Raw genomic sequence first — 14884 nt, 5'->3', positions numbered from 1 at the left:
ATACCGGCATTTGAAAACGGGTTAAAAGCAGGATCCTACACGGTTCTGAGCCGATTTTCCTGCAGTCTGAACGGGCCAGAACCATTTTGAACTACATATGATAATCTGCACAAGGGTCATTGGTTGTCTCCCTGCTTGTTGTCACCGCCCACAAGCAGGAATTGCACAATAGAGTTTTATTATGGGTGAAATGGGTTGAATGTGAAAGGTACAAAAACGGTATATAAACAGAAATATACTGGTTACAACATGCAATGTGAAAGGGGTTTAACATAACTGGCTTTTGACCCGTTTTATGAAACGTTTACAAAAATAGGTTGAAAGCAGGGTTGCAATGTGAAAGCAGCATTATATAGATATAACTGTACAGCAATAAAGAAGTAGAGACCACTGTCCTATATAAAAAATGGAAGTATTGTTTTCATGTATAGTATAGACTATAGAATGATGATGTGGTTATGGTGTCTCCTGCCTGAAGCCGCGGTGTCCTGGACTTCGTACATAAGGCAAATTCGACCATAGTCCCAAAACAGGCTTTTGCCTGCATTTTCCATTTAGTACATCTCGCCCCTTCATGTGTAAAGGTCAACAGTCCAAAGATCGACATGCACTAAGTAGACAACACAAACAAAACATTGACACATGAAAAGGTCCACATGAGTTTTTAAAGTTTTTAGGTGACAATGCTGACACCTGTTGATATGGAGCCCAAGAAGCATAGTGTCATTGCTCTTGGAATTGCTGTGCTGGGCCTTTATACACGGAAATAAAATGGTGTAGTAAGTGAAAGGTGTTGTCTACTTTTATGTAATAGGAATCCTAATTAGAAAAATAGTATTCTGCAACATACATTATTATTATTATTATTATTATTATTATATTATTTTTTTATTATAATTATACACTGATTAAACCTGCAACTCTCACCAACAAAGCCAGACAGCCTATTTGCCACCTTTAAAACCCAGTCTTCTTGCATATAAGCCACTTGATTTTCCAGCATTTTTCTGGCACAGGTTCTATTCAGATATATGTATATATGTACTGGGAGGGGGAGGAATGGCATGATAATGTGCACTAGGAGGGGGAAGCAATGGCGTGTTAATGTGTGCTTGGAGGGGGATGAATAGCGTATTAAAGTGTTGCTGGAAGGGGGCATGCTCATGTGCTCTGGAAGGGGGAGGAATAGCCTGTTAATGTGCGCTGGGAGGGTGGAATGGTGTATTTATGTGCACTGGGAGGAGGATCTACCTGGGGCAGTGTGTCTAAGATGCTCCACCAGGGGCATTATGCACAATGTGTACAAGTGACACTACTGTGTGGTGTAATGTGAATTTGTACTATTATGTCTTCACGCCCCTTCCCCATGAAGCCACGGTGCACACTGTCCCTATTTTGACAATGAGAGGGGGCACCAATTCACTTTCTGGCACACAGCGCCAAAATGTCTACTTACAGCACTGAAGGGAAATCATCTGAGCAGTACAGCAAGGGTATGCAGAGACAGAAAGGGATGCTTATAATGTTTGTCACCCCCCCCCCCCCCCACCCCACCACCACCCCAAAAGCTTAGTTCCGGTCAGTCCCTGTGCGAGCGGCCAGTGATCAGAAAAAGTTGCAGGAGTTCATCGCTGGCGGGCAACACACACGCGCATTGCAGTATATATGCATGCACAGGGATGCCGTGCAAATTTGCAGCCCTGCGATCGGGTCTGAATCGGGCCCATTGTCTCTCTGACTGTTAGTGTAATACCAGTATGGTGAAGAACCCATCCATTGCTGTCTGCGATGCTGCTGGCCAGCCCGAAGTGTAGGGGCACCTCGGTGACTGCCCATCTATAATCCAGCCCTGCTCACAAGTAACCAATTTATCATCGCAAGATGTTGTTTAGTCTTAATATGGACAGGACACTGTACTGAATAGCTAAATAATGCCGACTGGAGACTGGGCACAGAAGTGAAATGGTAGCAGGCAGATGCTAACAGTAAACTTGTCTGGTAGTGGCCAACCATAGATGGTATATTACTGTACTAGGTCTAGCAGCAGACAAACCAAGGGCTTTTTGTGCCAGGACTGGCTTTATAAAGGGAATATTAATAGATATGCTGATTCAGGACTAACAGCAGATATGGTTATACAGAGTGCATCAGGGCCTATTTTATCCAGTTCCACAGAAAAAAAAAATTGTATATTAAATATGGAGCTAGAAGATTGACCAATTGTTGAATGTCATGTTTTTTTCCTGCTTTGCTACAGATGAAACCTGGGTTGGAGCTTACACAGATAAAGATTGCTACCCGGTGCAAGAAACCTACACAAAGAACGACAGCATGACTACCTCCACACGTTTCTTTGACCTACAGCTAGGCATACAGGATCCATCTGTATTCACCCCTCCAAGCAGCTGCCAATCTGCAAGCCCTGTGTTAATGAAGGATGGCTGCTAAACCTGGCAGAGGCAGGGAAGTGGCTTAAATTACTATGTATACAATAAGCATTAGAAGTCAATGATAATATATAGATAAAATAATAATAACACAATTCCCATTTTTATTAAAAAGCCACTTTGCAACGTGTGTTGTAATACATTTTTAATTTGCAGTTCTCTGATTGCTGTAACCTGAATGACTTAAGAAGCAATGCACAGTATGGCTGCACTTTTACAATAGTTTAAAAAAAATACTTTTGTTTTATTGAAGAATAATTGCACTAACGTTAACACTTATGGGCCAGATGTATCAAGCTCCAAAAAGTGATAAAATGGAAAGTGATAAACAGCCAGCCAATCAGCTCCTACCTGCCATGTCACAGACTGTGTTTCAAAAATTAGTGGTAAAAACTGATTGGCTGGATGTTTATCACTTTCCACTTTATTATTTTTTGAAGCTTGATACATTTGGCCCTAAACCAGGGCATGCTGTGACTGGTCCATACGCAAGCTGTGTGGTTTAAACGCCACCAGCATGAATGACCACCCCCCTCGCACGCCGAGTTCCCTCCCACACGTGCAAATGGATGTTTAGCATAAACATTTATTTGCAGCTTGCATGCGAGGAGGAAATCATTCGATGGTCAATGACCATCGAATGATTTCCACAGTGCTCGCAGAGGTAAGACACCTTTCTGGTGTCTTACATTTGCAGACGCCCTGTACAGGAAGCGGGCGGGCAGCTCACGGGTGCATTTACATGGGAATGCACATGAAATGCTGGGTGTTCCCGTGAGCACAGTCAGTCCTTGCCACCCCTCGCCTACACTGCTAGGTTCGAACGGGACATCGAAAAAGCAGTTCTCATCGCCCGCTCGCACCAATCGCCTGCACATGGGCATAAAAGTATATGCACATTTGCAGTCAATCACGATCGCTCCCCTGCGCGAACTTGCAGGGGAGTGGGGTGATAAGAATCAACCCCATAGAGCATGAGTCATTAGAAGGGGTGGAATCAATGTCTAGAGGCAGCTGTATGCAGGGCCGGTGCAAGGCTTCTCAGCACCCTAGGCAAAACTTCAACCTACTCCCCACCCCCACCCCCAATTGTTTTTTTTAGATCCTAGTGGTCATCCAATCCTAGCAATGTAGGAAGTATGATGCAAGGGGAAGTATAGAGGTGAGGTCTTAGAAGTTCCACAGCTGCCACCTGCATTAATTACCTCCATAGACATCCTTGATTTTTTGATTTGTAGACTTGGTGGCGCCCCCCAGATCCTGGCGCCCTAGGCAGCTGCCTAAAGCTGCCTAGTGGTAGAGCCGGCCCTGGCTGTATGTAAAATTGAAGAAGATCTCTACGACAAACGTACACAGTACAGATAAAGCATAAGATAAACCTGAAAAAAAAAAAATGCCTAGTGTGGATGTATGCACCAGCTTTTCACATTAACTTACTCTCTTCAATATATCGGTTGAAACCCTCACTGTTATCATAAATAACAAAATAACACCAACCAGGAGTTGCACTAAGAAAATGTACTGAGAGTATAAAACAGTCTACAAGTGTCATCACTGAGTAATGATATTATTTGAATGAATTTAACCTTTTTTATAGGATCCTTTATGCAATCTCCAGATTTAAATACAATGTATAAATATATCAGAACCTGCACAATATAAACTCAAATGGTTTGTTAACAACAATGTATTAACAATTATATATAGATACAAATGCATACAGAGTATAGATTGGTAAATAGGACATATTGAAAATATTCATAAATGAAACATGGCTGTCCAAATAAATCAATAAAAATCTTTAACAAACAGTCTTGTGTAGTCCTGATTTTATATTGAAAGTATTGGCTGTTATATATTGTCAGCACATCCAGCAGAGTTGCATTCATTCTAGTACACAAGATAATGTTGCCGACATGAATAGATATGGAATATTAGGAGAGATGGTAAGGAGGGGGGGGGGGGTTCTCACTGATCTTTTACCAGCAATAACATTGATCGTTTATGGTTAGAGAAACCATAAAGAAGAGACCTGCATATGGCACCCATGCTGGTTCACCCAGGGAACTTGGGATTACAAAATACAAACGTACAGACTCCCCCCTTCTTGGTCCAACCTTTCCTAGTGCCAATTGTTCAATGTAACAAAGCAATGAAGAAGGCAAGTCAGATGCTTGGTTGCATAGAGAGAGGTATCAGCAGTAGAAAGAAAGAAGTAATAATGCCACTGTATAGGTCATTGGTACGACCTCACCTAGAGTACTGTGTTCAGTTCTGGAGGCCATATCTCCAAAAGGATATAAATACTTTAGGGGCTGTTCAAAGAAGGGCAACTAAAATGGTGCATGGCCTACATCACAAACTTACCCGGAAAGACTAAAAGATCTTAATATGTATACTTTAGAGCAGAGAAGGGAAAGGGGGTACATAATAGAAATGGTTTTAACAAGGTACAGGAGGGAGACATTCTTAACAGGAAGAGGAGCAGCAGAACACGAGGACATGCACTGAAACTAGAGGGAGGAAGATTCAGGGGAAATTTGAGGAAAAATGACTTCACAGAAAGAGTAGTAGATAAGTGGAATAGCCTCCCATCAGAGGTGGTAGAGGCAACGTATATAATAAAAGGCTAACACTGCTCCTAATGTCTATGGTTGGAAATCAAGTGTGTTGTACTCCGATGGCACTAGATGGCACCTACAGAGCAATTCAATAGTTTCTCTGTTCGGCTCTGTTATTACTGTTATGATCCATCATTTTTTTGGGCTGTAACTAGTTTATATATATTTAACCTGTGAGTAGAGAGTACAGGTGTGCGCCACATTCTGTAGTGGTAACTCGTACACTGCGGCAGAATTAGGGGCAGATTTATTAAGCTTGGAGAAGAGATAAACTGGAGATAAAGCGGAGAAAAGGTAAAAGGAGATAAAGCACCAGCCAATCAACTCCCAACTGTCTTTTTCAAACACAGCTGATTGGCTTGTGCTTTATTTCCTTTTACCTTTTCTCCGCTTTATCTCCAGTTTATCTCTTCTCCAAGCTTAATAAATCTGCTAAAGCCTGGTAAGGTGATAAAGTGGTTATAAAGTGAATAGTAATAACGCACCAGCCAATCGACTCCTGTCATTTTTAAACACAGCTGATTGGCTGGTGCATTATAACCTTCCACTTTATCATCACTTTTATCACTTTACCAGGCTTAATACATTTTCCCCTGTGTTTGGCAGGGTCGGGCTGGGCCGGGGGGCAGGGTGCCATGTGCCCCCCGGGCCGCTTAGCCAGTCACTGGCTGCGGGCCACGCTGGTCACCATCCACCTCCCCCAGGCACAGGCCCCCTGTGCAGGAGGCCGGCGGCTATCTTCCTGTAGACGCGGCCGTGCTCTGGAAGCCGCGGCCAGCTCAGGAGGGCGGACTGGAGGAGGTGGATGGTGACTGGCTAAGCGGCCCGGGGGAGCAGGAGGGCTGTCTGTCCCGGACCCCTTAGCCCAGCAACAATGGTGAGTTGCTGGTGGGGGCATGTGTGTCTCCTCTGGCACTGTGGGGGCATGTGTGTCTCCTCTGGCAGTGTGGGGGCATGTGTGTCTCCTCTGGCACTGTGGGGGCATGTGTGTCTCCTCTGGCACTGTGGGGGCATGTGTGTCTCCTCTGGCACTGTGGGGGCATGTGTGTCTCCTCTGGCACTGTGGGGGCATGTGTGTCGTCTCTGGCACTGTGGGGGCATGTGTGTCGTCTCTGGCACTGTGGGGGCATGTGTGTCTCCTCTGGCACTGTGGGGGCATGTGTGTCTCTGGCACTGTGGGGACATATGTGTCTCTGGCACTGTGAGGGCATCTCTGGCACTGTGGGGGCATATGTGTCTCTGGCACTGTGGGGGCATATGTGTCTCTGGCACTGTGGGGGCATCTCTGGCACTGTGGGGGCATATGTGTATCTGGCACTGTGGGGGCATATCTGGCACTGTGGGGGCATATGTGTCTCTGGCACTGTGGGGGCATATCTGGCACTGTGGGGGCATATGTGTATCTGGCACTGTGGGGGCATATTATGTTTCTCTGGCACTGTGGGGGCATATGTGTCTCTGGCACTGTAGGGGAATATGTGTATCTGGCACTGTGGGGGGAATATCTGGCACTGTGGGGGCATATGTGTCTCTGGCACTGTGGGGGCATATGTGTCTCTGGCACTGTGGGGGCATATGTGTCTCTGGCACTGTGGGGGCATATCTGGCACTGTGGGGGCATATGTGTATTTGGCACTGTGGCAGAATATCTGGCACTGTGGGGGCAAATCTGGCACTGTGGACATCACATTATGCGGTGTAATGGGCATCATGGTATGGTGCGTAATGGGCATTACGGTGTGGGGAGCATTGGGTAATGGCCATCACAGTATGGGCATCAAGGTGTGTGGCATAATGTGTAATTAGCATCACAATGTGCAATCTGCAGGTACACAATACAATCAAGGTACAGGCCACGCCCCCTTATGATAGGCCACACGTTTAATTTTTCTACGCGCCTCCGGCGCGCACAAGCATTCAGCTTTCCAGAATGATGGGGGGTATGGGCCAGTGCTCTGGACTTGCCCCCTAGGCTAAAAGTTGCCAGCCAGCCCCTGGTGTTTGGTGAGTGTCTCACCTTTAAAAGCCATAAGCTAGTTAGCAGGTAAGTATTAAACCAGGAAGCACATGTTCAGTTTGGCTCTGATGTGACAGCAATTGCCAGGTTCTCAAAATTCAGGGTGATAAAATAGGACATGCTGAGAAATTGGGTCCTGTAAAGTGAGCTGCAAGCATATACAGGTTGAGTATCCCATATCCGAATATCCCTTATTCAAATTATTCCGAAAACCATACATTCCAGAAAGTGAAAAAAAAAAAAAATTTTGTTAAAAACTCACTGGGGACATTTGTAACAGCACTACTGAGGACATGATATGTAACTGGCACTATATATGTACAAGAACATGATTGCTTGGCATTCAAATTCAATATCTGAGATAGTACACAGACTTTTTTCATGTTCTTGAAACCTTGTTTTTTGAACAAATAAAATATATTTGTGTGTATTTTATGTGGTAATAAAATATATCTGTGTGCATTTCATGTGTTTGATGTGTTTATACAACATAAATGCAAGATACTTCAAAATACATCATTGAAATATTAAAATATTCTGAAATACGGAATAATCCGTTATCCAAAATTCTCCTGGTCCCGAGCATTTTGGATACGGGATACTCAACCTGTACGCATTAATCAATTAATGAATCAAATTCTCATTCTCTATGTGTTAAGGTGAGAGACCTTATTTTGGCAACAGTCAAACTGAAATGATTGACTTAACAACTGGCATAAGAATTATTATTATTATTATAATTTTAATTATAAGGCGCCACAAGTGTTTCGCAGCGCCGTACAAAGGAACAATACAGGGAGACAAAACTTGGCATAACATTGAATAAATAACAAAATACAGTACAAATAAAGAGCGCCACAGATAAATACACATTACAGCTTAAATGTAAGTAGTGAGGACTCAATCAACATACAACTAGAGGCTTGAGGCCAATGATGGAGATGAGTATGCGGACAAAGATGGTCACTGAATGTTGGAGTATAGGAGAGCTGTGAGTGACATGTGAAGAGAAGTGGGCTTTGACAACAGGAGGGAAGAGGGCCCTACTCAGAGGAGCTTACAATCTAGTAGAATAAGAATAGTTTTAGAGGACAGGATATAACATAAGCTATGTGTTTTCCCATAGGTCACACCCATTTTTTAGTTACTGGCGTACCAATTGTAACGTGCATGCACATAATAGGGATATCTGCAGTGCAGTTAGTTTTTAACACAGAGATAATACGGTGAGGTAAATGTAGCAGAGAGCTACTGATGTTAAGTAAACAATGTATGCAAAATCAATACACAAGTTTCTAGGAATATGTAATTGTTTACCATGGAATCTCCATGGAAGCTACATGTACTAAAATCCATAATGGGGGTGATTCTGGTCTGTTTGGCCCGTTGCAAATTCACAACGAGAAACAGTGTTGACGGCCTTCGAATGTGCATAATCGCTTATGTACATGTGCAGTTCTTCACTGTAGCCGCCCTCGGGGACTTGCGAGGTGCCTGCAGCGGAGGGGGGGGGGGGGGGGGGGGGAGTTGGCAGGGGTTATGCGAAATAAGATTGCTTCATCCGAATAGAAAGACCTTCCAGATTAGGGAAATTATGTAATTTATTCACTGCTCTGTTGGCCCTAGGGGATTGCATTGCATTGCGCCTCCTGAAATATTGCATGATATTTTATAGGGTGCGATGCCATGCCATTAGTTATGCACTTGTATGACATACAATGAAGCTTCACTGACCCCCCCCCACTATCCACTCCACCCTGAAGTGTCCAGTGTGACAGATATATCCATTGTCCAGTGTGACGACATATATCCTGTGTCCAGTGTGACGACATATATCCAGTGTCCAGTGTGACATCTAGCCATTGTGTGACGGCATATATACAGTGTCCAGCGCGACATATATCCAGTGTCCAGTGTGACATATATCCATTGTCCAGTGTGACGACATATATCCTGTGTCCAGTGTGACTACATATATCCAGTAGAACAATAGAAAAGAATTTCTCAACAACAGACAAAGAATTGCACAAATCTCAAAGAATAGGCAGCGGCTAGCCAGAGGTGTGGCCCCCTATACGCCGACTTTCCCTAGTCGGTGAATGTACAATGTTCAAAAGTCAATATCCAGAGATATCATCAGGGGTAACAGACAGTGCTAAAAAATCTACCATACATCCAGGGCCGGTGCAAGCCCCCTGCCAGCCCCAGGCAAAAAACCCAGCGCCGCCCGCCGGGGGGGCTGGGCGGCATGGGTGCGGACGATACTGCGGCACGGGGGGGGAGGGGGTGCGGCGGGCAATACTGCGGCAGGCAATACTACCCCCCATCCCCCCGGGAGCATAGGTGGTGCCGCGCTGAAATCCCCTCAGCGGGGAGCGGGCGGCACGGGGGGAGCAGGGACCATGCCACGGGCGGGATAGGAGAGGGGAGAGGGAGGATGGATCACACAGACTTACCTGCTCGCCGCTCCGTGCTTTCGGGTACCTTTTTATGGTACCTCAGCGGCTCAGTACCACCCTGCATACATCCCTTAGGGATAATGGGCATCTCCTCTTCTCCGTAAATGACATGCACATCGTAAGGGATCCCCGGGTACCAAGGAAGTTTTTCACCGATATACTGGGTCCGGTGTTTTCCTCTTACGAATGATAATAATACCCAAAATGAAGAGGAGAGGTATATAGTGTGATACCACCTTTTTATTTTGTACAACAAATTAAAATAGACAATTACGTCCTCCGAATCAAGTAGTGGAGTGGATTTTACCATAAGAGTTGGAGAACCAGGTAAAGGCTCTCATCAAAGCATGAAAGTGGACCAAAAAGATGACACTGCCCAGGCAGGTTCCACACATGTCCTGATGAGAGTTCCACTAGCACAGTGGCGGATAACAGATAACGCAATGTATTAATCTGTAATATCAGATAAAAATCTACTTTTTGCACAAGTCGACTGAGTGCCGCCTCATTTCCTGGGTACAACCTATCTAAGGCTCCCCTGGATCCTGTCTACATATTGCAGTTGCCCTTTATACAGAGTGCCGAACAACCAGCAATCTATATATATTAGAGATGTGCACCGGCCACTTTTCGGGTTTTGGGTTTTGGGTTCTGATTACCTTGAGGTTTTGGGTTCTAATGGGTTTTGCCAAAACACCTCCTAAGTGTTTTGTGTTTGGATTTCTTGGGTTTTGGGTTCTGATTTTTTTGTTAAAAAAGCATAAAAACTGCTAAAATGGCAGAATTTTTGCTCCTACGCTATATTAACCTCAATAACATTCATTTCCACTCATTTACAGTCTATTCTGAACAGCTCACACCTTACAATATTGTTTTTAGGGCAAAAGGTTGCACCGAGGTAGCTGGATAACTATGATAAGCCACACAAGTGTGCGGCACAAACACTAGACTGATATGGCACACTTAGCATACCCTCTAGGCTGATACTGCACACCTAGAATTACCCCTGGACTGATATGGCACAGGTAGCATCACCCCTGGACTGATACGGCACATTTAGCATCACCCCTGGACTGATATGGCACACTTAGCACCCCCCCCTAGTCTGATACGGCACACCTAGCATCACCCCTGGACTGATATGGCACAGGTAGCATCACTCCTGAACTGATACGGCACATTTAGCATCACCCCTGGACTGATATGGCACACTTAGCATCCCCCCTAGTCTGATACGGCACACCTAGCATCACCCCTGGACTGATATGGCACGCTTAGCATCACCCCTGGACTAATACAGCACACTTGGCAGCACCCCATGAATTATACGGCAGACTTGGCTTACCCCAGGAATTATACGGCACAGATGGTGGCACCCCTGACCTGATACAGCACACATGGAATTATACGGCACAGATGGCGGCACCCCTGGACTGTTACGGCACACATGGCGGCAGGCATGGAATTATACGGCAGACAAATTCCTGCAGTAAAAATAAAAATGTGTATTCTTTTAATTATAAAAAAGAGCAGCACACCTTACTTAGCAACACCCCATGAATTATACAGCACTCTTGGCTCACCCCTGGACTACAGCGCATTTAACAGCCCTTGCAGTAAAAAAAAAAAAAACACCTTAATTTTATTTTCATTAAAAAAAAGGGCAGCTCCCCTGGTCTGATATGGGACACATGGGGCACCCCTGGAATTATACGGCACACATGCGGGCACCCCAGGACTGATACAGGACACATGGGGGCACCCCTGGATGGATACAGCACACATGTGGGCACCCCTGGACTGATAGTACTGGTAGCCAGTGGAAACAGCAGATTGGAATTATATACTGCAATAAATACTGGTAGCCAGTGGCAACAGACTGGAATTATATACTGCGATAAATACTGGTAGCCAGTGGAAACAGCAGACTGGATTTTTATATACTGTGATAAATAATACTGGTAGCCAGCGGCAACAGCAGACTGGAATTATATACTACGATAAATACTGGTAGCCAGTGGAAACAGCAGACTGGATTTTTATATACTGTGATAAATAATACTGGTAGCCAGCGGCAACAGCAGACTGGAATTATATACTGCGATAAATACTGGTAGCCAGTGGAAACAGCAGACTGGATTTATATACTGTGATAAATAATACTGGTAGCCAGCGGCAACAGCAGACTGGAATTATATACTGCGATAAATACTGGTAGCCAGTGGAAACAGCAGACTGGATTTTTATATACTGTGATAAATAATACTGGTAGCCAGCGGCAACAGCAGACTGGAATTATATACTGCAATAAATAAAATACTGGTAGCCACTGCCAGTGGCAACAGCAAACTGGAATTATATACTGTGATAGGTACTGATAGCCAGGGGCAACAGCACACTGGAATTATATACTGCAATAGGTACTGGTAGGCACTAGCCAGTGGCAACAGCAGAGAGCAGACTGCAGCAGACACTAGGCAGTGCAGGGCAGGCAGTGGCACTAGCAGCACCAGTGGACTATCACACTGTGACTGATTATACAGGAGCAGACTCAGCAGAGGCAGGCCCCAGCACAAAGGAGAGACAGAACACAGCACCAGTCATCCTTGCAATGGTGATGTCTTGATCACTGAGCAGAGACACAGTACACAGCAGCACGGGCCCCAGCAGAGACCACACACAGCAGCAGTACACCCTTCCCTACCCTTCTCCGAGATTGGAGTGAAGATGGCGGCTCGAGGTTGCGGAATTTAAGGGTTCCGTGATCTCGCGAGAATCCGACGCCGGGCGATGACGTTTTGCCCATGCGCCCGGATTCGAGTAAGGCGGGAAGCGCTGAGCGCTGCTCGTATCCGGGCCCGGATTGATGACGTCCGTGCTGGCTCGGATCTGAGGAATCCGAGCCCGCACATCTCTAATATATATATAAATATATATATATATAATCAAACTTCAGCCTGAACAATGAATATGTGAAAATAGGGGAGGGGGGGCAGGGTGTCAGGTTTTGCATAGGGGCAGCCTGATCCCTAAATTCGCCCCTGTCTGTGTGCCCAGTATTACACTATGCAGGACCGGGTTCTTCCTCCGAGCAGCAGTGACCCTTTGAGAACTCCTCAGGTGACAGACTTTAGCCCAGAATCCAGGGGGGGGGGGGGGGGGGGCATACGCCGGAAAGCCTAATTTTGGCCCTGCACTATGACACCATGCTGGCTAAAAATCCAGGTTAAATTCTGCATTCGTCTTTTTGTGTTTTTTACTTATATTGGAGATGCACCATGGGTTTAGTAGAATATCGTCCTTGATGGCATCTGTAGTGTATCAGAAAAGATCACAACACACACACATGGAGGATGGAGTGTTGAAAACATGCTGTGTCATGTTATACATACTGCTCTGCACTGGGTAATACTGGTATATACTATAGCTTTGGTCACATTAAAATAGTTTAACAAGTGCAATCAGTTTATTCCAAGTAATACAGGTTGCGTAAACTGAATTTGTTTCTAGTTCACTGTTCTACCTTTAAAAAATATTTGTTATGTATTAAAGTCTTTGCAGAGTTTTTTGTATGACGTTCATTTATTGCAGGGTCACCTGCACCCCCCCCCCCCTGATCGCGGCTTCCTCCCCCCAGACCGCGCCGTTTAAATAACCTAATCTGCAGTTCTCCGATGAGGGAGCGGGGCTAAAGTGTCACAATTGTGTCATTTTAGCCCCACCACCTCCACAGAGATTGGCAAATCGGGTAATTTTCCATTGTGGGGGAGAGGCTTAATGACGTTACGCTCAAGCTCTGCCCCCAAACTCCTGCTGAAAGTCTCCTCTCCGGGCTTCTCCCAGAGAGGAGATTAAAAGAGTAGACAACCCTGATTTATTGTCATCCTTCGATATGACAGTAGGGGCCATATGTAATAGGTGTGAGAAAAAAATGAGAGATTTGGGGAGAGTTTTCCCATTTTTATTAAAACAGTGATTGTTTACATTGAAATACCAGGCTGATTTTGCCATGTCATTGATTGCCGCTTTAAAAAAAAAACACTTTCCCAAAATCTCTCACTTTCTGATTCTAACACCCTATTTCATTTGGGCCTAGATGTACTATGTAAATATAACAGTACATAAATCAGAGAGTTGCACTGATCTATCAAACTCTCAAAGGCAAACAAAATAACAAAATAGATAATACAAAATGGTATGTATTCAATGCTGTTTGCGAGTGGTGACAGCGAGCAGGGCTTCCTGCTCGCTGTCACCACTCACCCTGACAGCACTTAACACAGCCTCCGCATCCGCCAATTCCCCCTCGATCCGTTTTTTGAGCGAGGGGGAATTGGCGGATGCGGCTCCAGAAGCAGCGAGACCCGCGGCTAAAAACTGCGAGTTTTCTGCAGCAGCCGCGGGTCTCGCTGTTTTTGGGGAATTCTCGCCGTCCTTGGCGGCGAGGATTTCCCCAGAACGTTGCATAGTGCGAGCTGGTTTTCAGCAATCCTCGCTGTTTAACCCCCTCGCCGGCCGCTCGCACCGGCATTGAATACCTGCCAATGAATTCAATCAAATAATACAGTAATTTCATGTAATCAACATGATAATCATATTTTAATATGATTGAACACTTTGGAAATGAATACTGTCTTTATATCTTTCTGTGGTTACAAAGACTCTTAATATTATGACCTGTAAAGTCCGCAGCTTCACTACATTGCACTTATAACTGTATTCTTTTTGCTGTTTTTGGAGGCAGTTTAACCCGACTGAGCATCCATGAGTTGCTTTGTGGCTCATATTTACAATTCCAAACCAGCAACCAGTACACCAAGAGAAAACCATTAATCATTCTACAAATATTCTGTTGTGGTTTTGTCCAGGTTTTATTCTCATTAAAAATAACTTCAATGTCTTTATTAACAGCCATGTCCATTATGCAAATAGTGATCCTATAAAATATTCCTTTATTTCTAGTGAGAAACATTTTTGCACTTGGAATAATTATTAGTTATTGTGTTTTATTATTCCAGCAGAGACACTAATTTACAATACGTTGATATAATAATAATTGAATTTGAAAGGACTTTATCAATCATTCAAGCACTTTTTTGATAAAAAAAAACATACTTTTACTGTGACAGAAGGTTGTAATTCCAAAGAGACTAAACAAACTTATTATACAAACCCATAAAAATGTTGACATCTTTATATTTTGCTTCTCTAAAGATTGGACAAATTCCTTTTACTTTTGGGTTGGGACTATCCCCAGCTGCTGTCCATGTCATCGTCAGACTGTGCATGTGTAAGTAGCAGGATTTCCATCTATTCGGTATAGCTCCAGACAGTCTGGAG

The 14884-nt window shown here is 44.6% G+C and overlaps 1 protein-coding gene across 1 annotated transcript in view; it reads left to right on the top strand.

Moving 5' to 3' along the window:
• EPDR1 (ependymin related 1) overlaps positions 1–4258 on the top strand; it is a 95350-nt gene extending 91092 nt beyond the window's left edge. The window contains exon 3 of the mRNA XM_083188473.1: positions 2258–4258. Within this exon, the coding sequence (XP_083044599.1) occupies positions 2258–2448 (191 nt within the window). The 3' untranslated portion in view covers positions 2449–4258. The remainder of the gene's footprint in view (positions 1–2257) is intronic.
• The last annotated feature ends 10626 nt before the right edge of the window (positions 4259–14884 follow it).

The sequence above is a fragment of the Crinia signifera genome, chromosome 5 (genome assembly GCF_055691185.1).
Source record: "Crinia signifera chromosome 5, ASM5569118v1, whole genome shotgun sequence".
In the NCBI taxonomy this organism is placed as follows: domain Eukaryota; kingdom Metazoa; phylum Chordata; class Amphibia; order Anura; family Myobatrachidae; genus Crinia; species Crinia signifera.
The sequence above is the reverse complement of the archived record's forward strand: the minus strand, read 5'-3'. Positions and strand labels throughout refer to the sequence as shown.